The 26,380-nt window shown below is 35.5% G+C and overlaps 1 protein-coding gene across 4 annotated transcripts in view; it reads left to right on the forward strand.

Annotated features, from left to right (window-relative positions):
- Positions 1-387: 387 nt before the first annotated feature.
- The window catches only part of LOC128547379 (serine/threonine-protein kinase TAO1-like), a 36,243-nt gene continuing 10,250 nt past the window's right edge, over positions 388-26,380 (forward strand). Inside the window, exons 1-13 of one of the 4 annotated variants that reach the window (XM_053519982.1) lie at positions 388-711; positions 2,495-2,742; positions 5,473-5,544; positions 5,964-6,065; positions 6,548-6,593; positions 7,017-7,166; positions 8,461-8,613; positions 9,534-9,709; positions 10,188-10,379; positions 13,058-13,213; positions 14,088-14,144; positions 18,221-18,274; positions 25,998-26,159. In XM_053519982.1, the coding sequence (XP_053375957.1) occupies positions 2,617-2,742; positions 5,473-5,544; positions 5,964-6,065; positions 6,548-6,593; positions 7,017-7,166; positions 8,461-8,613; positions 9,534-9,709; positions 10,188-10,379; positions 13,058-13,213; positions 14,088-14,144; positions 18,221-18,274; positions 25,998-26,159 (1,446 nt within the window). In that variant the 5' untranslated portion in view covers positions 388-711; positions 2,495-2,616. The remainder of the gene's footprint in view (positions 712-2,494; positions 2,743-5,472; positions 5,545-5,963; positions 6,066-6,547; positions 6,594-7,016; positions 7,167-8,460; positions 8,614-9,533; positions 9,710-10,187; positions 10,380-13,057; positions 13,214-14,087; positions 14,145-18,220; positions 18,275-25,997; positions 26,160-26,380) is intronic. The other 3 variants (XM_053519983.1, XM_053519984.1, XM_053519985.1) reach the window with 3 other exon arrangements.

Genomic DNA, 26,380 nt, shown 5'->3' on the forward strand with positions numbered 1-26,380 from the left:
AAAAAGAAGACAAAATTAAAGATATCTTGAAACTTCACACAATGCCTGCTGCCAACTGTCCATGCCCTCGAGGTCTTTAAAATGATACACAACCAGTTGTAATTGTCAATCTGTATCAGAATCCACATTGCAGATGTAAACGGACTTGTCCTATCAAACAGGTAAGTTCTGTTCTTTAAAATACTGTGCATTGCTCCTGTGGAGCAAAGAAGAATAAAATACATATTTATTTTTTATAGCTCTTTGTGTGGAGCAACACCTATTCCCCCAACCCCCAACCCCCAACACACACGCGTGTTTATTGCTGGGATGTAAACCGAAGTGGTTTTTCATTTTTCCTGTTTATCGCGAGAGACAATAAGCCAATCACTGTGGAGTATGTGATTCACTTCTGTACTGCACTATTCCGGTGACGTAATGTGATACCTTCCTGAAGATTATTGTTGTTTTTATCTTAAATTATTCCTCTTCCAGTTCTAAAAGGATTTGCTTTGAGACTAATAGTTAAAGTTCCAATTTCTTTATTACTTCTCTAACAGTCTGAGTCTGTTAATTGCTTTATTTTGAGAATTGTAAAGGTCGTTAAAGCGCATGTCAAAAGTTCGGCCATCTTGGAAAAAAAAGAGGATTGGAATTTTTCATTGTTTTGTTTCATTCAGGCCGTTAAATTTACAGAACTGCAGCGAATTCCATCCATTGTGGAAGTGCATGGTAAGCAGAAGAAAAGAAGCTTCATTTTATGGTCTGAATGACCCTTAAACTGCTAGATAGCACTCTTTATGAAAGCAAATTTGCACAAAGAAAAGTGGTCTGCACAGCCACAGCAATTTTCTTCCTGTCAATGTAGGACATAATTTGAATGTTCCTGTTATCTGACAGAATATGATAAGTTAATAAAACAAATGATTAAACTCAAAGAAATGGCATTGTTTTATTTACCATGCCTCAGATATTTTTAAGAAAGTTTGATGTATGTTGTGCCAATTTTTTTGTCAAAGACTCGAAAGTGTTAAAATCAGTTTTTATATCATTTTTAAAATTCGTAAACAAACTGATCACTGAAAACGCTAGAAAATCCTAAGAGGACAGGCTAGACATCTGGTTACATGGCGGCTAGGCGTCTAGTTACCAGATTAGTCCAAATAATTGTACTCGAGAGTTGAATATCGTTATATTATTTTGACTTGTTGATATCCGCCTCCGAGTACAAACCAGAAAAGGTAAAGAATGTGGTAGCACTGTCCTCTTCTTTGCGTAAGTAACACCCAATGGAATCCGTTGGGCGGGAATTATGTTATGATAATGCAACGGATAAAAAAAAGAAATACATACACAGAAAGCCTGTAATTTTTCCTTTTCAATGATGTATATATTACCGAGATTTCTTGAGAAAAATTCAAACTATGACAGTTAAAAAAATGCCAAGGTTTAACACGAGTGTACTACATATCGGAAAATGGCCGATCACCGGTAAACAAAGCGTTTTCATTGGTCACGCCTCCGACCGCCATTACATGAAGACGATTGAAACGTTAGAGGTTTAAATTTTTTACAACAGAAATTCTTGATAAATATGTCCTGTTCTTATGTTTTTTATTTACTATTTATGATTTAAAACAACAGGTAAGCAGTTAGGGCTAAAGAAAAATCGTGACTACTGATAAATCGTAATTTCAATTGACCACAGTTTCCACCACAGTTTTGATTGTTTCTGGTTGAGACCTCTAGGTAGACAACGTAAAATATCAAAATGTAAATTCGGTCTGCCCGAGGTCTCATTATTTAGACTAGTTACCAGATGGCCAGACACTTCCTAAATTATTACTTAATTTGAACAATTACTGCCATTCATCACTGTCTGACTTTTTATGGCATAAGTCTTGATAGGCTGCTGGCTGTTTTAATGCAAGCATGTAGAAAATTAGTGCATTGTTTTATTTTATTATACAAATACCGCAAGTAAAAGTTGATACAAAATGTACGGACAAGTACACTAGCAGTACGGACAAGTAAATTTTAAAAGTTACTTGTCTGTGGACAGGTAAAGTTTTCTGAGATTTTGCCGGCCCTAGTACATGAATCTGTTTACGTATTGGAAGTGTCTAGCTGTCCAGTTACTGGAGGCCTAGTCTGCATTCAAGCCGTCTGGTTACCGGATGCCTGGCCTATCCTCTAGGGTTTTTTTCAGGCGTCCGATAATGAGTTTGTTTATGAATAGTGTAACAAATTTATATGACAGCAATATATTTACTTGTAAACAAATGCTAAGCTGAATTCAAACCATAATCACGAGCTTTATAAATGTGTTTCAAATAAAAACAGATGTGTGGCAAATTTCATAATGTTGAAATGATTAGAACGAAGTAATTAGTGACCAAAATTTAACAAACCATTTTTTTTGCTACAGACTACATGTTATCCATTCTAAAAAGCAATTGACTTTTGCCATTCTTTAAAATGGGTGATACTGAGTGATGTTTAAACACTATTTCAGGATGAAAACTAGTGTGAGAAGTCTGAATGGGTTAGGTCGTTGAAGAGACAGTTTCTTAGATGATTACAAAGAGAAAAACCAAACCTGTTCGTTTGGAAGAAGACCTCAACTGAACCAGCAAAATGCCGTCCCGCCCAGGGAGCCTGAAAGATCCAGAGGTAGCTGGGTTGTTCACGACAGATGATCCGGAGAAGTTGTTTGTAGATCTCAGAGAGATTGGACATGGAAGCTTTGGAGCTGTCTACTTTGTAAGTCTTGAATAAATTGTATAAATGGTTCAGAAACTATAAAATGTACCATACTCGTTTAGAATAATAATACGTCAAAACTAATGGTTTCTAGCAGTTGGAGTTTCCCTGGTATTTTAGGTGGTAGTGTTTTTAGCTCGACTATACGAAGTATAAGGAGAGCTATCCTACTCGCCGCAGCATCGGCGTCGGCGTCTTTCCGCGTCCCCACCTTGGTTAAAGTTTTGGTGCACTTTCTCTTTTTTCAACTTATCTCTGTAACTACTTGATGGATTTGATTCAAACTTGAAATACTTATTCCTCATCATCATCCACATCATCTGACATAAGGGCCATAACTCTGGCACCAATATTTCATGAATTATTCCCACTTTTCACTTAGATTTTCAGGTTAAAGTTTTGATGCACTTTCACTCTATCTCTGTTATTACTGAATGGATTTGATTCAAACTTGAAATAGTTGTTCAACATCATCACCCACATCATATGACACAAGGTGCATAACTCTGGCACCATTTTTTCATGAATTATTCCCCCTTTTTACTTAGAATTTCAGGTTAAAGTTTTGGTGCACTTTCACTCTATCTCCGTTATTACTTAATGGATTTGATTCAAACTTAAAATAGTTGTTCAGCATCATCACCCACATCATATGACACAAGATGCGTAACTCTGGCACAATTTTTCATGAATTATTCCCCTTTTAACTTAGAATTTCAGGTTAAAGTTTAATGCACTTTCACTCTATCTCTGTTATTACTGAATGGATCTGTTTCAAACTTAAACAATTGTTCAACATCATTACCTTTATCATATGACACAAGGTGCATAACGCTGGGACCAATTTTTCATGAATTATTTCCCCTTTTTACTTAGAATTTTAGGTTAAAGTTTTTATGCACTTTCACTCTGTCTCTGTTATTACTGAATGGATTTGATTCAGACTTAAAATAGTTGTTCAACATCATCATCCACACCATATGATGCAAGGTGCATAACTCTGGCACCAATTTTCCATTAATTATTCCCCCTTTTTACTTAGAATTTTAGATATTTTTGACATAGACTCAGGCTATTGTGCAATATCTTCATCAACAATTGGAGTCATTTAACACTCCAGTGACAGCTCCAGTTTCCTCAGATGTGCCCAGTTTCACTATCCAGCATCGAAATAGTCGAGCACTGTCTCCTGTGACAGCTCTTGTTTCCAGGCCTTTTCAGGGCGGTGTAGTGCCATGCCTCTTTTCTTACAATTGACTATAATGGAAGTTGAAATGATTGCCCTTTTTGTTCTAGTGACACACTGAAAAGTGCCCCTTTTCCAGAACAGCACCATGTCCCTTTTAGGTCCTGGAAAAAGCAATAAAGGGTTTCAGTTCTTACTAAGGCTAATACTTAGCTATTTTGAGCGGGCTTGCCTACCAGGATAATCCATCAAATTGAAAACGAGCTGAACAAAGTGGCGTTAAAACTTTCTTCCACTTGTCAAATGTCTGTGACTGTTAGATTATGCTCTGATTTTATAAAAGTGATCTTGGAGACCAGTCTCAAAACATATGAATGGGTTTTTGTTCACAATTTGTAGCTCACCTAAACATTAAGTGCTCATGGTGATCGTTTAGATTTTAGATTGTTTGATGTCTGCACTTTGTCCACAATTTCTTTAAAAAAAATTTCCTCCTAATCCACCAAGTCAGTTTTAACCAAAACTTCAAGGGAAATTTTCTATGGGTGCCCCTTTCAGATTTCTTCATGGATAGGTCATTCACGTAGAACTCTGGATAGCAACCAAAAGGAAAAAGTTTCAAGGCCCCAAATTCAGTTCAAATCTGCCTTTGTGTCCAGATCACAACTTCAGAACTATTCAACAGGGCTTCCATTAAGCAGTGTCCCGGCATAAAATACGCCAAACATTATGATCTGTACGCCAATACACAAAGTCCGAGGCGTACAAAGGATTTCCGATATTTTCAAAGGATGACAAAATCAGTACACCATGACGTAACTTCACTGAATGAATTAATTAGCTCCGCCATGTAACAAATCAAAGTGGTTTAACGCTTTGATGATTGGCAGCCGGCAGTGTTTGAAGTGTGAGACTAATGTGAAAGCATCGTGTTTGATAGAGACAGTCAGTGAATGTAAACCGTTATCCAGATCAGTCATTTTAGTGGTACTTTTCTCTAAATTCTATTATTAAACACATTGTTCTGAACCAGTTCGATATAATGATGACGATGATGATTTTGAAGGTCATTTGCAAAGTGATATTACGTAGGACTCCAAGAAAATTTAAGAGGGACTACAAAATCTGAATGTTAGGCAGTCCTGACATCATGAAATTGAATCCTAATGGAAGCCCTGATTCAAGGTATTGACTTTAAATTTGGAATATAGGTGATGGTTGTTTAGATGATTTGAGGAGTGCAACAATTTGCATGACTTGTACACACAACCCCACCCTTTACTTCCCTACACTCCTACATTAACCCCATCCCCACCACCCTCACCAAAAATGAAATAACTTTTAGTTTCTTCAGCCTAAGTATTTTATCACCACAAGTGCACAAGACCTCCATTCCCCACCCATTGCCATATTACACCCCATCTGGTACACAAAGTCAGTATAGTTCCTCAAAATGTTATATCCTCCTTCTAGGATTGAGAATTTCGTTCATATATTGCCACACTTCATGGAGTTCTTGTTTAAATTTGTTTTTTCTTTTCCAGGCAAAGAACACTGCTACCAGGGAGATTGTTGCTATAAAGAAAATGTCATACAGTGGGAAACAGTCAGCAGAGGTAACATATTATTTCAGGTTTTACCCTATGATTGCCTTTTAACTAGAGGTCAGAGTTGGGGATTTACATGTGCTAAAGTGATCTGAAGCCCAGACTACTTTTCCCGTAGCAAATAAAGTTCTAAATGGGAAACTCCGAACCTTACTCTACTTTGCAGTTTTCACATACTACCTTGATAATTGATGAAACTCCTACTTCCCCATTTTAGTCATTTTAGAGCCAGATTTAATTTATATCTGGTCTTTTTTACAGGTGAAATCAAAACCTCTTGGTAATAAATGGTATTTCAGAATATGTGAAATAAAGGAATTCCAGATTCAAAATATAGGTAAAAGTGTTAACAAACAAGATATTTGTACATCATTGTAAGTTTATAATATTTCTTATTTTTCATTCAACTAATGTTTTATTTTCAACAGAAATGGCAGGATATTATCAAAGAAGTAAAGTTTCTACGGCAACTGAAGCACAAACATATCATCGACTACAAAGGCTGTTACCTCCGAGAACACACTGCATGGGTATGTTAATAAAAATGCCAGCATTTTAGAAGTGGTTGTTTTATACATTTGCAAATTTAGTTCACCTGGTGTTGATCTTGGTCTGAGTTTGAAATTGAGGGTTTTAACTTTTGCATACTGTTGAGTGTAATTTTTCTGTCTGCTGAGAATTGCAGTATTGATTTATTTTGTAAAACTTTGATAATATCTTAGCATCATATGAACTAGGTATATGTCTAAATTTTAAAGGAAGTTGGAGAGAAAGACAGTGACTGTTATAAAAGCAATTTATAAAAAACCCTTTTTCGCATTTAATGAATGTTATATTAAATGAATTACATCGTAGATAATGTGAAACTGGCATTGAAAGTCTTTCTTGTGAACCTGTAAGTCATAACAGTTGAACCCAGCATTTTGCTCCCTATTAATCATTCTCAAAACATGTTAAAGTGGAATTCTGTTTAACTCCTTTATGTATTTTCTTTTATCTTTTCTGATTTCAGCTTGTTATGGAGTACTGCCTTGGGTCGGCATCAGACATCATAGAAGGTTTGCTTATTTGTTGAGAGTTTTTTGTGTTTGATTGGCTTGACACGGTTTATGAACAGTACTTCAGTTATGTAACGGCATTCAGTTAACCAGACCAATGTTAGTGGATTTTGCACTGGTACTGACCTATCCTTTGATGTGACACAACTTCCCCACAGAAGACAGGTGCATCTGAAGTCATTTGTCTCCACTTCTCAAAGGAAGACAAATGACTTTCGATACACCTGTCTGCTGTCAAATTGTCATAGAGGAAATACACTGCCTGTTGATGAAACTAGCATTTCATAGCCGTACAATTCTACCTTTTGAGCTACCCAGACTTTGAAATGAATATGTAAAAAAAATGTAGCAAGAAACAAAATCTACATTTGAAGGAATAAAGTATATATATTGTAATTTACATGGTTATGTTTTATCTTTCAGTTCATAAGAAAGCATTGAAGGAGGTAGAGATAGCACAGATTTGTCACGATGCACTCCAGGGTCTTGTGTATCTACATAGTCAAAATAAGATACATCGAGATGTTAAAGCTGGGAATATACTACTTACTGAAAATGGCACTGTGAAATTAGGTATGAGCTTTGAACTTTACGCTTCAGTTACTCCATATGTTTTATTTGTTTGTGCAGATTTTCAGTCCTTTTTATATGCCTGAAAGGACAAATTGTGTGATGGTGCAGGTTGTGTATCCATCCATTCTGTCTTATGTTAGCGGTTTAGTTTCTGGTTATCTTTGCTTTGACCTGTGACCTCCAACCTGATAGACACATTTCCCATTTGGTAGGAGGTGACCAGCTTTGAGGCCAGTGGGTCAGAGATGAAGGTCAGGGTAACTGAAAGTACAAGAAATGTTTCTTCTCAATATCTTGAGAACCCCTTTTCGTATGATCCTCAAACTCAACAAGCACATTCATCATGCACAGCGGATGGGCTAATTTTGTTTTGAGGTCTGTGGGTCAAAGGCCAAGGCCACAGTGACAGTTTACACAAAATCCATTGACCTAACTTGGCAGGCTTATCACCCAAGGGCTATGAATTGTCCCTATTGATTTTGAGATCACTGGACCAAAGGTATAGGTCAGTAAAAGGTCACAGTATCTTATAGTACAAGAAGTACAATTATGACACCTGTCTTAGTCAGAGGTCATGGACTCACATGCTCAGTGGTTGGATAAATGTTTTTTGTGATGGTGCTGGTTGTCTGTCTGTCTGTTAGCAATATAGTTTCCACTCAAAAACTTCAGGATGTTTTGACCTTTGATCCTTAGACTTTCCAGGCACATTATGTCAGGTGTATATTGCTTTGCTCATTGAAGCTCTTGTTTAACAGAACAGTGATGGGAACTGATACTTGTGTGATAGTCTTCAGATTTAAGAAATCTGAAGCTCTATCAGGGATGAAGTATTATCCCAATTCAAACAATGTCTTAATCAGCATTTTGTTTGCAGTAAATTGATGACGAGGTTGCTTTGTGAACTCTTTTAGGGTTATGATTGTATCTGATGTAACTCAAGTTTGTTTATTGTTTTTTTGTACAAGTAAAGTTGAAGATTACCCTATATACTCTAAGGGTCTGACATATTGAATTATAAAAACTGGTGATGTGGATTCAGAAGATAAGGCTTAGCTTCGGATTTGAGCCTCGGTCAGGCCATCGCCGCCATGACATGAGGAAGTTATCCGACAGGTGGTTCTACCTAGGTGCCCATTTGTTCCTAAAAGGACACTTGTGTCGTACTCCACCATTAAAAGCTGGAATGTAATCATATGACCTAGATTATGCATTTGTCTCATACACCAAAAAAAATATCAAGTTTGCATTTTGAATTCAAATCATAAGTTGAGAAACATTAATGTGTTTGCAGCTGATTTTGGTTCAGCGTCACTGTCATGTCCTGCCAACTCCTTTGTGGGGACACCATATTGGATGGCCCCGGAGGTTATACTTGCCATGGATGAGGGTCAGTACGATGGGAAAGCAGATGTCTGGTCACTGGGCATTATGTGTATAGAACTAGGTAAGTCTTTATCTTGGGTCCAGTTTGTTTGTGCGGATGCCAAATTGGAAATTTCAAATACATATTTTAAAGTAGAATGGATCAAGCTCATTTGTTAAACAGATAGCCACTTTCTGTGTCATGTTTCCTAATTGTAATATATTTAATAAAATGGAAAGGTTGATAAAAAGTCTCTGGTGTGTGCACCCTAATTTAAAAAACCTGAATCAGTGAAACTGGGAAAAAGGTCAGATGGCAAATGTAGAAATCCACGCCGTTTGCCAAGTTTCCACAGATGTCAGCTTAGCAGCAGACTGGTGTTAAGTCTCTCAGCAAACTATATGAATGTTAGATTCAGAAACATCTTTGGAATTATTGAACCTGTTTTATACTGTGAGAACATATAATTTTGTGGGCATGAAATTTCATAGAATAACTCAAAACTGCTGTTATGTGGGGATACGAATTCCTGGATTTAGAATTTTAAATATAAAATGAATGGGATTTTACGTGTTTGTTTGGATTTAGTTTCATGGATTTACACAACCATGAAATGCAAAAAAATTTGTCTACTGATTTCACAGTAAGGATATATATCTTGCAGAAAAAAAAACTTTAACCTTTAGCCTGCTAAATTTCTAAAATGGACCGTCATTCAACTTGGGCAATACCATTTATTATTCGAAGGTGTGTTCACTGAAAATTTACTGACTAAATAGTGAAAAGTGCAGACCATATTAATCCAGCATGGACGTGCAGGCTGATCTTGGTCTGCACTGGCCACAAAGGCAAAATCACTTGCCACCAGCAGGCTAAAGGTTAAAGGCGGGACTAAATTTATTTTGGAAGCCATTGATTAATGTGATACTAGAATGTAATAATTTATTGCTTTACATACTTTATTGATGCTTTAGGTTAGAATATCTTTTATGTTTCTGCAGCTGAGAGGAAACCACCACTATTTAACATGAATGCAATGAGTGCGTTGTATCATATTGCTCAGAATGATTCACCCACCCTGGCTGGTGGAGAATGGTCGGACGATTTTAGAGCATTTGTAGATTCTTGTTTAGCAAAAAATCCAGACGACAGACCCACTGCAGAACAGTTATTACGGGTAAATAATAATATCCTTGACTTCTCGTTTATTTATTCATTCAGTCTGTAAGGGGATATTAGTTTTTGAGTTGAAATGATGTGATTTTAATTTTCCTTTTGTGTCTGTTTTCTGATTACATTTTATTAGTTTAACAGATGTAATTAATTACAGCTGATTACAATTACTGATTATGATTACCCAGGGTCTGATCTGAGGAAGTTTAAATTCATTGCCGAAAACAAAGTTTTTTAGAAACTTGGATAAAGTTATTGATAACTGTTACTTAGATACTTATGAGAAACAGAATTAAGATCTAAATGGAATAAATAAGTTGCAATTTAAGATCTGACAGGTTATTGATTATTATATGTTTGTGTGCTACTTCTCTTCCTAAGGAAACATGTAGTTTTGCTGATATTAACATAAAAACTGTTGACCGAGAGAAAAAGCATGAATGAGAGATTGTAATGAAAAATTATTTCTCTTTTTGTTGCAGCATGCCTTTGTGAATCAGACAGATGCGCACAATGTGATATTAGACCTGATACAGCGGACGAAAGACGCTGTACGGGAGCTTGATAATTTACAGTATCGAAGAATGAAGAAGATATTGATGGCGGAGACGCCGTCAGAGGATCAGGCTAGTCTAAATGGTCCGGAGGAGTTCTTGTCTGCCGAATCCTCACAGGTTGGTATTGCTTCAGATATTACAGAGGTTGTGATTTCAAGATGTTTACATGTATACCTTCATATAGAGAGAACCAAAAGTTTTTACTACTTGAAGAAAGTGACTGCTGCAATTTTTCATAAGTTTTAACCAAGTTGCTTTAAATTCAAGGACAAAATGTCAAGTTCATTTGGTTAAATGATGTTATCATGTTCCTAAACAGACACAAAATCTGATTAAAGCTTGTCTAGGGTTCTTTGTGCTGTTTATTTTTCTTCATGAGTTTTGATTTATGGGAATCATTGTTTGTTTGCATGTTAGTACATAAATGCTTTGCTAAAAGCATTTGTAACATGCTGGAATCATGCAGTTCTTCTACAAAAATCAATCTTCCCGGTCTTATGATTTACAATAAAAAAAAATTGGTGGTCCTCGACTCTGGATTTGAAAGCACACAAAGATTATAAATTTTCATGTCGAAGCACTTTACGTAAGTCAGTGGCACTGTGTATGCTCCTGAAGAGAAGCAAGAGGATATAGAGGATATTTGTTTGTTTTTGGTGAATATTGAATATATCTCACTGAGAAGTGAGAAAATTTCAAATATTTTCACGAGTGCAAAATGTGAAAATTTTCTCACTTCGAGGTGAGATATATTCCATATTCACGAAAAACAAACAAATTTTCTTTTTATTTTATGCTCAGTTACGTTGATATGTGCATTTTACAACTATTTTAATATCAGCGCAGGAAACAGACGCGCGTAAACAGTCATGACGTCAGACGTGCTGTGACGTTATAAAAGACGCATACAACAATACAACATAAAGTTCCATTTTATTTTATTTTTGCTGCATAACGTTATGAAATTCTCTTTAAGTAAAATACAGTCGAGTCCACTTAATACGAACTCGCTTGATACGAATTTTCGGCAATAACGGACAAAATCCGGATTCCCCGGCCGAGTCCTTTTATTTTCTTTGTAAAATTCTTTCGGTAATAGCGAACTCGCTTCTTACGAATTTTCGCTAAATACGAACACATTTTGGAAGTCCCAATGAGCTAAAATGTTATAAGTTTCCATTTTTTGATACGAACTAATTTTAGAAGTCGGCGGCCATTTCGCCCTTGCTACGCTTGATTTTTTAATAGTTTGAATCTGTACAGTGCTGATATTTATTCGAAGTGATTATCACCTGTAATTGATAAATACATAATAAAGAGATTAACACTATGTTTGCAGTTATTTTATTTATTACAATCGAGTCCCAGTAATAATGTTTTTAGCAGTTGAGCGATAATCACTTTCATTTGTACACATGTCCATGAAAATATATTTTCATTGTACGTATGAGGGCCATGTAGTGTAGTTTATGTATCAAAAATGGCTATGCCTAAGTCTGGCATAAAAAAAGCAATTTCTTTGGACAAAACTGAGATAATAAATGCTGTTGATGCTGGAATTTTAACAAAAGCTAGAATCGCTGAGAAATTTGACATTTCCTGAAAAACCAGTGTCTGACTTTTTTTATCAGTAGATAGCATTAGGAAGTTTCTGGAAGAAGAAGGCTCAAATGAAAAATTATTCAAATATTGTTCAGAACTCAAGGAATTTGGCATTCAAGAATTAAATAATAGTAAAATTCAGCCAAAAATTACAAGTTTCTTCAAGTAAAAGTTTGAAATGCCATGTGTAAGGTAGGCCTACCTGTTGCAAAAATGCATCGACGTATACCGTATACACGTTACTGTATTTCCATGTATCTGTGCTATAAACACTTGATGGTTAATAAAGTTTAAATACATTTGTACATTAAAATTTATTTTTCATACATTTTTACGTGTTTTGCGTGTTTTAGTATGACTTTTGTTGAGTTATTTCATTGTAATCTAAATAAATAATTAACTTAATCAGTTTAAAACTACCAATGAACATCTATTCACTACTGTATTTTCATTTAATGGAAGCTATTCACCGGCGATACCGGTGATACTGCCAAACTTGCTCAGGCAAATTATCCAAAAGTCATACATTCGTTAATACGAATTTCGTTTGATAAGAACATATTTCTCAGGTCCCGAAGAGTTCTTATAAAGCGAGTTTGACTGTAATTTGAATCGAGAAATATACTATAAAGAACAAAGCGCGACTACAATTTTCATCCTGTTTTAAGCAAATAATTTAAAATTCATACACAATGTAATGAGGAGCGGAGCTATATCTCTCACAGTGTGAAAATATAGATTTCATATGTTCGCAGTATGAGTGATGAGATATGAAAATATTTAACTGATAGAATACAGTATTTCATCAGTTGGCATAAAATAAAACCTTGGTCTTCATTATCAAGTAAAACTTGTAGGTGGTCTTCTGCAGCCTGTCAGCTTGTCTTAGAACCCATGAAGAAATCTGCCTTCTTAGCTTAGTAGGGAAATCTGTGGATCATGGGTTTTGATTTTGATCACAGGATGAGGCACAATATCCTTCATAACTGAAATACTGTTGAAAAAAAAGGTGCTAAACCCAAAACAAACAAATAAAACTAAAGAAAACTAAAAGAAACAAAAGAATTTACATATAGTAACAAGAGGAAATGTTCAGTGCCTTGATTTGGCCATTTACATTTAAAAGTGTAATGGTAGTGGTGATATAGTATAATATATACAGTAACATGCATAGGTATATTTGATTGTTTTAGGATGAAGCAGGTGATAGCAGTAAATCAAACAGTTTGGCCAGTCAGCAGAGTGCACACAGTAATAGTTGTGTCTCAAACAGTAGTAGAAGTAGTAGTATGAATAGTCTACAAGGTGCTACCAATGACGACGTTATCACTTTCTCCAGAGACAGAAGTGTATGTATTAACTATACTTTCCTATTTCTTAGTGTATATACACAGTAACAAGTTTATGACCTATCAGTAGCAGTATAAAAAAGTCTGCAGGGTGCTACTTACAGTGATGCTATTACGTTTGAGACAAAAGTGTATGCATAAACTACCAGCATGCATACACAGTAACAGTTTTATTTGTAACGGCAGTAGTAGTAGCAAAATAAGGAGTTTTGCAGGGTGCTACCGGTGATGATGATATTTTCTCGTGGGACAGAAATGTATGTATTACCTTTCTTGAAATGTATGAATTATGAACTTGTATTGACTGCTACAAAATATACTTGTAATCAGTATATATTCTGGAATGATGTCTTGTGGGAATAAAGGATTTGTTTCAGGCACATTGACTGCAAAACAGTATAAACTGGAGGATGGGTGTAGCATTTTTTCGCAGCCAAAGGTCTTAAACATTGTGCTTATATATGTGAGGTCATATGCTTACAATTACGTATAATGCAATGTATATTTAGCATTGTTGCCACAGAAATGTTTTACATACATGTGCACATACATTGACTATTACATATTATACATGATACATGTACATTTATATATTAGAGCATTTTTCATCACGAAAAGGGACCATCTGTCATCACAGTGTGAGATTTTGTTTTAAATAGAACTAAGGACCCTTTAAAAATGGGGAAAAAAATGTTTGGAATTTTAGATCTTTAATATATGTGGAGACACAATTTCTTACTAAGAAAATGCTGTATTTAGCAAATTAGCAAAAATGTGTTCAGTATATTTATCTGAATGGTCAGTTTTCAAGTGATTACTTTCATACATGTACATGAACCTTTATATACGATCGTGTATAAATATATTTATACAGCCGTCCCCACCAGCGCTCCCCCCACGATCTCCTAAACAGGTGCAGGTATGCATCGAGGTATCTATATATAAAACATGCATGGCATGATTCGAGACAGTATGCAGCCTAGAAGCAATATCTGAACTGAAGTTCTATGAACAGCATTCGTTTTTCAAAAGTCTTTAACAGTTGATATTCTCGCCAGGCATTCTTTGACTGCAATCAGATTCAGTTAACATTCAGAATAATAATGTATGACTGGTATGTTAAGGGCATGGTTTGAATACTCGTGTTAGGAACTATATTGATAGGTCTGATTGGGAGTGGTTTAAGTGCATGCAGATAGAGAAACACTCAGAACACTTTTGCTCTCGCCTCTTGAAAGATTTCTTTGGTGAATGATGACGGTGTGTCTGTTGCCGACACTGATTATTAATAGTAGGGGCCTCAATGGCCAAGTGGTTCAGGTAGCTGTTCTTGAATCACTTGGGTCTGACCCTCTTACTGGGAGGAAGTCATCCAGGTTGAGGGTTCTACCCAGGTGCCCTATCTTAATGAAATATTGCATACAGAAGGGAGTTATGCTGTTAAAAAGCAAAGTTACATTCAGTAAGACAAGAATAGAATGCTGTTTTTACAAAAGCCTGTCATAAACTGTTCATGTATTGCTTCGGAGCTGCTTAATTCCACAGTTTTAGTTTCCATGGTCACTCCATTGTAAAGTGCATGTTTATAATTGTTAAATCAAACGTCATTGTGCATGAATTAAGTGTGAATAGAACTGTTTAGTACAATACAGTATGAAATCCCTTGATAGATGACTTCCATTAGTTTCATAGAATTGTAGAAAAAAGTATACAGGTTTGAAATCAGTGAATGTTAAAAAAATAAGTCATATCATTACATGACTCCTTTAAATCGCCAGTCCATTGTTTGTGCTATTGTCTGATTTATTGTTCAACACTTAATTTTGTTGGCGTAAATACTTAAAGAAGAATAGAGTATGAAAATTTATTTCTGATGTCATGTAATATAACACTTACTGAATTACTAGCCAGTCAATAGCCAAAATCTTTGAACATAATTCCTTCGGACCTTGGGCAATAGTTTTAACTGGCAAGCTATTCAATAAGTGTATACTGTTGTGCAGAAAAACATAGCTACATGTATTCCAATTTTTTTTTGTATTTTGAATATTAAAATAGATGTTAGTCATAGATGTTTACCGAATAAAACATAGTTTTACTGTACTTGAAAATCAGACACAAGCTACACATGCCCATTGTTATGTTTCCTAGAATGAGATGAGATACGAACAAGTGTATAAGATCCTAGTATATATTGTTTTTAGTGCTATTTGTTATGTTGTTAAGTAGTGTATAATGGTTTGCATTTTTTCTCCAGTTTTTTTGTTTGTTTTTGTATGCATTTTAGAGCATTATTAGTAGCATGGTATGCATTTAAATGCTGTCAAGCTGAAATGATATTGTCATAAAGTGGAAATGTAGAAAGATTTACAATGATTTTAGTTTATTTAACATTGTTCTGTAAATAATTATGGTAGTATATTTCACTGAGTACCTATGCTTAATGACATGTCGGATGAGCCATTAGGGGAGTCAAATATTAATCCAAATATGTTTCATATTGTTCTTGATAATGTTAAATAGCATTTTTATTCTATGCTTACTTTTTTAGTAACAACATGATAGCATATAAATAACATACACAGAAACGTTGAGTGAAGAATTTTTTCACAGAGTGAGTAAAATGTGCTGCCAGACTGGGACTTGAACCCAGGGCTTCGGAGTACCATTCTGATGCTCTACCGACCAAGCTGCCAAGTCGCCTGCATATTTTCTCCCTGTTTTGATATATCATGTCCTAAGTAACACATTTCTTGCATCGAATTTTGTAAGAACTGCTTTTCTTGTATAGTTAATATTGTGATTCAAACCAAAGCTGTTCACCTTATCCATGGCATACATGTGAAAGCCTGTCATTTGTAACATTTATCTCAGTTTTATTTTAGTTTGCATGTTTCATGATTTTTGTTTCGTTGTATGTAACAATTTTTTTAGCTCAAGGTGAGCTATTGTGACCGGTCATTGTCCGGCATCTGTCATGCATCAACATTTGCCTTGTGAACACTCTAGAGGCCACATTTGTGACCCAATCTTTATGAAACTTGGTCAGAATGTTAGTTTTGATGATCTCTAGGTCAAGTTCGAAACTGGGTCATGTTGGGTCAAAAACTAGGTCAGTAGGTCAGATCAAAGGAAAAGCTTGTGAACACTAGAGACCACATTTGTGACCCAATCTTATGAAACTTGGTCAGAATGTTAGTCTTGATGATCTCTAGGTCAAGTTCGAAACTGGGTCATGGGGGTCCAAAACTAGGTCAGTAGGTCAGATCAAAGGGCAAGCTTGTGGACACTCTAGGGACCTTATTTTTGACCCAGTCTTTATGAAACTTGGTCAGAATGTTAGTCTTGATGATCTCTGTGTCAAGCTCGAAACTAGGTCATGTGGGGTCAAAAACTAGTTCAGTATGTCAGATCAAAGGAAAAGCTTGTGAACACTCTAGAGACCACATTTGTGACCCAATCATTATGAAACTTGGTCAGAATGTAAGTCTTGTAGGTCAAATTCGAAACTGGGTCATGTGGGGTCACGAACTAGGTCAGTAGGTCAGATCAAAGGAAAAGCTTGTGAACACTGTAGAGACCACATTTTTGACCCAATCTGTATGAAACCTGGTCAGAATGTTAGTCTTGATGATCTCTGGGTCAAGCTCGAAACTGGGTCATGTGGGGTCAAAAACTAGGTCAGTATGTCAGATCAAAGGAAAAGCTTGTGAACACTCTAGAGACCATATTTGTGACCCAATCTTTATGAAACTTGGTCAAAATGTTAAGTCTTGATGATCTCTAGGTCAAGTTTGAAACTGGGTCGTGTGGGGTCAAAAACTAGGTCAGTAAGTCAGATCAAAGAAAAGCTTGTGAACACTGTAGAGAACACATTTTTGATCCAATTTGTATGAAACCTGGTCAGAATGTAAGTCTTGATGATCTCTAGGTCAAGTTCGAAACTGGGTCATGTGGGGTCAAAAACTAGGTCAGTAGGTCAGATCAAAGGGAAAGCTTGTGAACACTAGAGACCACATTTGTGACCCAATCTTTTTGAAACTTGGTCAGACTGTTAGTCTTGATGATCTCTAGGTCAAGTTTGAAACTGTGTCATGTTGGATTAAAAACTAGCTCACCTGGTCAGATCAAAGGAAAGGCTTGTGAACACTCTAGAGGCCACAGTTGTGACTCAATATTTATTAAACTTAGAAAGTTTGGCTTGATGATTTCTAGGTCAAGTTTGAATCTGGGTCATGTGGGGTCAAAAACTAGGTCACCTGGTCAAATCAAAGGAAAAGCTTGTGAACACTTTAGAGGTCGCATTTGTGACTCAATCTTTATGAAACTGGGTCAGAATGTTCGTCTTAATCATTTCTAGGTCAAGTTTGAATCTGGGTCATGTAGGGTTAAAAACTAGGTCACTAGGCCAGATCAAAGGAAAATCTTTTTAACACACTAGAGACCACAATTTAAATTTGAAACTCGTGAAATTAGTCAGAATGTTTGTTTTGATAATCTATAGTCAATTTCAAATATGGGTCATGTGGGGTCAAAAACCCGGTCACCCAGTCAAGTCAAAGGAAAAGCTTATGAACACTCTAGAGGCCACAGTTGTAACCAAATCTTTATGAAATTTAGTCAGAATGTTTGTCTTGATGATCTTTAGGTCAAGTTCAACTCCTGGTCATGTGGGGTCAAAAACTAGGTCAGTAGGCCAGATCAACTCTGGTGAACGATATATAGGGCCCTCTTGTTTATTTAGAGTGTCCATTTTAGTTTGCATTAGTAATTAGTTGAGCATTTTTACTAAATAGATTTTTGAAGAAAGTGATAAAAGAGAATGTACATCTTTCAGTATAAATATTACATAAAATGTGCTGACCAGTGAAACTATTATGCACGTTTTTACGATTAATGATGTTTACATAAACTTTGAGAGATTTTCATATAAAAAACCTTTATCTTTAACATAACATATTCAAATCATATATCTGTATGAAATGTTTCTGTTTATTTCAACTCAAGGACTGGCCTCTACAAACACGACCAACGTCTTACGGTCATTTTGGACATACGAAGGTAACTTGCGCAAAAAAGCATTGTACATCTATTGTAAACTGACTGTTGTTATGTACACATTAATTTTGTATGAAAAATGTCACCTCATAGGTATATTGAAATGTTCCTGTTGATATAATTAATTGCAGTGACATAGCTATATGAAGACTGTTGCCATGGCATTCTCTTGATAAATAATTAAAAAGCTTTTTTTTTTTTTTCAAAACAGCACAACATTTACATCCATGTTTCTGCCTATGTGTTTTACAAATTCTGGCTATGTCTGTGCTTTTGAAGTGGAATTTAGATCTCTTTTTGGACTGAACTCAGGCTGAAGCCTTGTGTCTGATGAATTCTTTCAAATAGGATTTATTCATGCCTATAAACAGAGATTCAAATTTTTCCAAAACTCAGAATCTAACATCTGGTAATTTAATCAAATGTCAAGAAATTCTGATACACAAGTAGATTGTTTTGTGTTAAGAAATTAAAATGTAAATTCATCATAGTGTAAAAAAAAATGGTGTAAATAATGGTAGCCTCGTCACAAATAAAAAAATAGGTAACATATTGACAGGAATATTTCCATATGTGGGTGGTTTTCAAAATAATGAAGCAAAAGTGTGACATAGGGGTTGAAAATTCAAACTTATTTTTTAGGGTGGTCACCTATTTTTTATGATAGCAAATACTTCAAATTTGAAGGAAATAACTCTCGGAAAGTGTTGAGAAATGCCAATAAGAAAATATTTCAGCCTTTAATTCGAAAGTTCAGTGAATTTCCCGTAAGATGGGTGATAAATGTTGCAGTGTTTTATGACAAGGAAATATGTATAACAGTAATTTTTTAAACATAAATGATAAGTAATGGGTGTATGTGTATGGTTTGAAACTTATTTACTCATATGTTTGTGGACATTGGTTTTTAAAATCACAATTTCTGCACAAATCTGACATGAAAATAAAACTTTACCTAGAAAAGTTGTTGCTAAATGCAAAATAACTAACATATAATTATAAAACCTATTTTTTTCTCTCACTTTGCATGTTTGTAAACCACATGCCAAATTTCAAGAATGTCCAGTAATTCTAATTTCTAGAATTGTCAACTCAAAATTGAGTTATTGTACAGATGCACAGGGGACACATACTGAAGATCAGTGTAATATTCATCCATTATTAGTTTTCTATTCATAAAAAGACTAATGGTGATCAACTTTAGACAAATACCATTAAAAAATTAATTTATTCCACAAAATAACTACAAAATTGAAAATTTTCACTACAAAAACATGAAAATTCAACTGAATGTAATGCTTTAAATGAAAAATAAGTGACTTTATACATAACTAATACACTGAGATCATTTAGTTTACATGCAATGCTTATTCATAGTAGAAAAATGACAAAATGCCATGCATGATAAAATGGAATAGTAAAATTCATACATACTTTATAATGTTACTAAAAAGGGTGCACAGGGGACAAATTGTATCAAAATATTTATTCATAGAATATGTTCATGGTAAGTAAAATTCTTTTAACTACACAATATTTACTAGTGAACATTACATATTTAGGTAAACTTAGAGCTTAAGAAGCAATAAAATTGATGTTTCCACTTTTAAACTTGAAAATTGGCAACTTCAGAAATAAATGCAAACAATGAATTTTAAATTGTCCAGGGTTTCTTATATAATGCTAAATTATCAAGTAATGCCTAAATTTTGCTTTCACACTGCTAAGAATACAGAACTGCCACCACAAATTACAGTAATGCTATGAAAATTGATATATGTCAAAAAAGGGTGCACAGGGGACATCACTTTTGGCTCTGTGAATATTTAACAGTCAGTAATATGTGAAGTTGAATGCTGCTTTTGTATCTGTTGTAACTCCCTTTCAAGGAAAATAAAGTAAAATCCCATTTTATTTAAAGAATATAAGAAATCTGACACTTAACAACTAAAAAGGTGCACAGGGGACAGTTTTAGGTGTATAGACATCCATCAAGTTTCTGAGAAAGTTGATTTATTAAAGAAAAAAATCATACTGTGTCTTCACAGCTGAAGGGATAAGGATCTTAAAAAAACATTAAGACTTTAGAAAAGTAATAGGGTTATGAAATTGTAGTGTTCAACATTTAAATTTTGTATTTTTTTCACTATTTTTTGTGAAGGGGGTTCCATCACAAGATGTGAAATATTGGTAACAATAAGATGTCGGTAATGAAAAGAAGTATTTTATTTAAATGTGCAGAGTTTAAGTTATACAAAAAAGCCAAAGCTGTAACAATAAAGCATGGTTTTAAAAAGTAAGCCACAGTTCAAAACTATACTTCATGTAAAATGTCACACTTTTTTGGGTGCACAGGGGACAAAATTAGCTATATAATTTAAAATAACTTTAAAACTGTTTGATTCATTAAGCTGAAATCGCACACATTTATTGACTACATTGATTTGGATATAATTTGCCCCAAAATGCATTCTAAAACTAAACTGAATTAAAGTAAGGTGAGAGAAAAGAAAAAGCTTCATTATTTTGAAAACCACCCATGTCTATTTTTGTGTATATGACAGTCTTGGTTTCTTGGTGCAGGTTTTCTTATATTTGATAGAATTAGGAATGTTATAGTATGTACACATCTGTTGATGAAGTTACAAGTAGGCTGCTTTTCATATATATGATAGTACAATTTATTTTTCACTTTCAAACATTTTGATTTGTAATATTCACTGTACTGTTAAATCAGTAATATTTATTTTTAGCTCACCTGTCACAAAGTGACAAGGTGAGCTTTTGTGATCGCGCGGTGTCCGTCGTCCGTCGTCCGTCCGTGCGTCCGTGCGTCCGTAAACTTTTGCTTGTGACCACTCTAGAGGTCACATTTTTCATGGGATCTTTATGAAAATTGGTCAGAATGTTCATCTTGATGATATCTAGGTCAAGTTCGAAACTGGGTCACGTGCCATCAAAAACTAGGTCAGTAGGTCTAAAAATAGAAAAACCTTGTGACCTCTCTAGAGGCCATATATTTCACAAGATCTTCATGAAAATTGGTCAGAATGTTCACCTTGATGATATCTAGGTCAAGTTCGAAACTGGGTCACGTGGGGTCAAAAACTAGGTCAGTAGGTCTAAAAATAGAAAAACCTTGTGACCTCTCTAGAGGCCATATTTTTCATGAGATCTTCATGAGTATTGGTCAGAATGTTTATCTTGATGATATCTAGGTCAAGTTCGAAACTGGGTCACGTAGGGTCAAAAACTAGGTCATTAGGTCTAAAAATAGAAAAACCTTGTGACCTCTCTAGAGGCCATATTTCTCAATGCATCTTCATGAAAATTGGTCAGAATGTTCATCTTGATGATATCTAGGTCAGGTTCGAAACTGGGTCACGTGGGGTTAAAAACTAGGTCAGTAGGTCTAAAAATAGGAAAACCTTGTGACCTCTCTAGAGGCCATATTTTTCATGAGATCTTCATGAATATTGGTCAGAATGTTTATCTTGATGATATCTAGGTCAAGTTCGAAACTGGGTCACGTAGGGTCAAAAACTAGGTCATTAGGTCTAAAATAGAAAAACCTTGTGACCTCTCTAGAGGCCATATTTCTCAATGCATCTTCATGAAAATTGGTCAGAATGTTCATCTTGATGATATCTAGGTCAAGTTCGAAACTGGGTCACGTGGGGTTAAAAACTAGGTCAGTAGATCTAAAAATAGAAAAACCTTGTGACCTCTCTAGAGGCCATATTTTTCATGAGATCTTCATGAATATTGGTCAGAATGTTCACCTTGATGATATCTAGGTCAAGTTCGAAACTGGGTCATGTGGGATCAAAAACTAGGTCAGTAGATCTAAAAATAGAAAAACCTTGTGACCTCTCTAGTGGCCATATTTCTCAATGGATCTTCATGAAAATTGGTCAGAATGTTCACCTTGATGATATCTAGGTCAAGTTCGAAACTGGGTCATGTGCGGTCAAAAACTAGGTCAGTAGGTCTAAAAATAGGAAAACCTTGTGACCTCTCTAGAGGCGATATTTTTCAATGGATCTTCATGAAAATTGGTCAGAATGTTTACCTTGAATATATCTAGGTCAAGTTCGAAACTGGGTCACGTGGGGTTAAAAACTAGGTCAGTAGATCTAAAAATAGAAAAACCTTGTGACCTCTCTAGAGGCCATATTTTTCATGAGATCTTCATGAATATTGGTCAGAATGTTCATCTTGATGATATCTAGGTCAGATTCGAAACTGGGTCACGTGGGGTCAAAAACTAGGTCAGTAGGTCTAAAAATAGAAAAAACCTTGTGACCTCTCTAGAGGCCATATTTATCAATGGATCTTCATGAAAATTGGTGAGAATGTTCAGCTTGATGATATCTAGGTCAGGTTCATAACTGGGTCATGTGCGGTCAAAAACTAGGTCAGTAGGTCGAAAAATAGAAAAACCTTGTGACCCCTCTAGAGGCCATATTTTTCACGAGATCTTCATGAAAATTGGTGAGAATGTTCACCTTGATGATATCTAGGTCAAGTTTAAAAGTGGGTCACGTGCCTTCAAAAACTAGGTCATTAGGTCAAATAATAGAAGAACCTTGTGACCTCTCTAGAGGCCATATTTTTCAATGGATCTTCATGAAAATTGGTCAGAATTTTTTATCTTGATGATATCTAGGTCACATGTGCTCAAAAACTAGGTCACTATGTCAAATAATAGAAATAACGATGTCATACTCAGTTGAACACTGGGTCATGTGGAGATAGGTGAGCGATTCAGGACCATCATGGTCCTCTTGTTCTAGATGTGTCAGATCATGAAATTAAATCGTCAGATCATGAAATTAACTCCGAACGAACGAGCAAAATTCCCCCGAATGGAAATCTACAAATTCGTATCCAAACAGAATAGCCATTTTGGGTAAAAGCACAAAATTTCACACCCGTTATAAAATGATTTCCATATTTTTTTGCGCACAAACAATTTAGGTTATGGATATTGAATTTGTTTTTTTTTGTAGTAAATTCAGATTTGTTGTTTGGAATGTTTTACTTAAAGTAAATTTAATTTTGAAAGGCAAGCCTTCAGAGAGGTGTACTTCAGTTATTATTGTTTAAGAAATTGATGACGCAGTCTTTGAAGTCTGAATTCTAGTGTTCTGTTCTTAGATGTGTTTGTTTTTTTTTTCTGTTTCTCGAAATTTACTGGATTTGTGGGTATTTCGCTTTCATACAGCTTTCTCTGACTAAGAAATTTATCAAATATTTTATGTTCAAAGTCGTTTTCCTAGCTTATATGCACTGTAGTTTTCAGACTAATTGTTGTGAATGGGGAAAAAACTTGCGTAGTTCTATCATACACAGTAAAATACAGGAAGACACTCAAGACATGAAGTATTTATATATTCTATAAATTTCATAGGCTTGTAGCCTAAGGAATCTAGGTAAATTTTAGACAAGGCATAAAGTTTTTCCTGTTTTTCTGTTCAACCTTCAGAATTCCTGTGTATCATTTAAGCATTCTTCATAAAGATAATTACCTCAAATGAGCTTCTGGGATGCCATTCATCCCTGAGCATGCTGAAATTGCATATTGGGTATACGTAATTGAACGGAAATGTCAGATTATCGTTGCAGGTCTTGTACCTTAAATTAAAAAGCTGCAAAGTATTCTGGAAATTACTGAGTTGATTTCAAAGACTGTGTGATTGTTTTATGAAATGTTCACTGTGTATTATACATCTTTTCTCACTTATGATTAAGAGTACAGCATGCTTTATATAGTGTATACAATTTTAACATTTCTACACCATTGTATGAATGCTGCACAACCATATTGTAATTCCTAAAAATAAATGTCTTATATAGATACATGAAAAAAAATCGGATGGGATGGTTTGAAATGGTAAGCATTACAACAAAACCTTCCTGTTAGTAGAGCGTTTCCAGAAGATTGTTTTTTCTAAAGAATAGTAATTATGCTCCCGAAGGGAGGCATATAGTTTTTGAACCGTCAGTCTGTCAGTCTGTCCGCAATTTTCGTGTCCGGTCCATATCTTTGTCATCGATGGATGGATTTTCAAATAACTTGGCATGAATGTGTACCACAGTAAGACGACGTGCAGTGCGCAAGACCCAGGTCCATAGCTCAAAGGTCAAGGTCACACTTAGACGTTAAAGGATAGTGCATTGATGGGCGTGTCCGGTCCATATCTTTGTCATCGATGGATGGATTTTCAAATAACTTGGCATGAATGTGTACCACAGTAAGACGATGTGCAGTGCGCAAGACCCAGGTCCATAGCTCAAAGGTCAAGGTCACACTTAGACGTTAAAGGATAGTGCATTGATGGGCTTGTCCGGTCCATATCTTTGTCATCGATGGATGGATTTTCAAATAACTTGGCATAAATGTGTACCACAGTAAGACGACCCAGAGACCCAGGTTCGTAGCTCAAAGGTCAAGGTCACACTTACATGTTAAAGGATAGTGCATTGATGGGCGTGTCCGGTCCATATCTTTGTCATCGATGGATGGATTTTCAAATAACTTGGTATGAATGTGTACCACAGTAAGACGATGTGTCACACGCAAGACCCAGGTCCGTAGATCATTTTTCATGATAGTGCATTGATGGGCATGTCCGGTCCATATCTTTGTCATTCATGCATGGCTTTTAAAATAACTATGCATGAATGTGTGACACAGTAAGACGATGTGTCGCGCGCAAGACCCAGCTCCGTAGGTCAAAGGTCCTAAACTCTAACATCGGCCATAACTATTCATTCAAAGTGCCATCGGGGGCATGTGTCATCCTACGGAGACAGCTCTTGTTTTTAATATGTTTCTATCTGTAAATTGTCTAAGATTTAGTTTCTTGGTGGGAAATAGATGCAGTAAATAAAAACTTCATCAGTACAGCTTGCTATCTTGAATTTGATATGTAAAACATTTGCTTAGCTTTTAAAATGCATCGCTAGTAAGCTTGCATAAAATCTGAGTCTGGGGCCTCCATGGCCGAGTGGTTAAGGTGGCTGACTTCAAATCAGTTGCCCCTCACCAATGTGGGTTCGAGCCTCACTCAGGGCGTTGAATTCTTCTTGTGAGGAAGCCATCCAGCCGGTTTACAGAAGGTTGGTTGTTCTACCCAGGTGCCCGCTTGTGATGAAATAATGCACGGAGGGGCACCTGGGGTCTTCCTCCACCATCAAAGCTGGGAACTCGCAATATGATCTATTATTGTGTAGGTGCGACATTAAAACCAACAAAAACACACAAAAAATCTGAGTTTAATTTCAAGAACTCAAAAAAGTTTAAAATAAACGTTTCGGCTATATACGGGATAGATAGTCTGATACTGTGTCCACCGATTACAGCATATATGCTGTATTGACTGTATATGGAGATACATGCTTATCAATATTCCGTATCAAGCTCAGGCTTTGCTCATGCCTTGTATGGTTTTCCTTAACATTGTATATCCAGTATCTGGTGACAAGCAAACCATAGTAGTAATAATATCTTAAATTCCAGACCAGATATGAAGAAAAGGTCCTATCCACATAGTTACTTCACCTATGGATTCAAGTTCATAGTGTATATCTTCGGCAGTTATACATTCTTGCACAGATCTTGATATTAGTTACCAGAGTGAAATTGGTATTGAAAACTGGGGCAGAATATAAGTAAAGAAAATAAAGTCACTAAGATGGGGGATTTTGTTCTGTTTTTCAGGGTGCGGGGAAGATGGAACCAGGTGGAAATAACTTTGCAACAATACGAACAACGCATATAGTGACCAAACAGATTCAGGAGCACGAGCATTCTAACGAACTTAATGAACAATTTGCTGGTTATAAACGAATGAGGAAACAGCATCAGAAACAGTTACAGCAGGTACGCTGTTTATAGTCGGAGATACTTTAGTCATGATCATAATTGTGACAGTTTTGGTTTTCAGTAATATTTGCGAACAGAACAAAATGTGAATTTCAAAACATTTGTGAATGTTAAACAGCATAATCCCCATAAACAACAAGGCTTTAGTTCTAAACAAGGCAGATATGACTTTTGATTGTCAAATTGCGCAATAAAAATGATGTGAAAATGATCAAAGC

Source organism: Mercenaria mercenaria, chromosome 12 (assembly GCF_021730395.1).
Source record: "Mercenaria mercenaria strain notata chromosome 12, MADL_Memer_1, whole genome shotgun sequence".
Classification (NCBI taxonomy): Eukaryota; Metazoa; Mollusca; class Bivalvia; order Venerida; family Veneridae; genus Mercenaria; species Mercenaria mercenaria.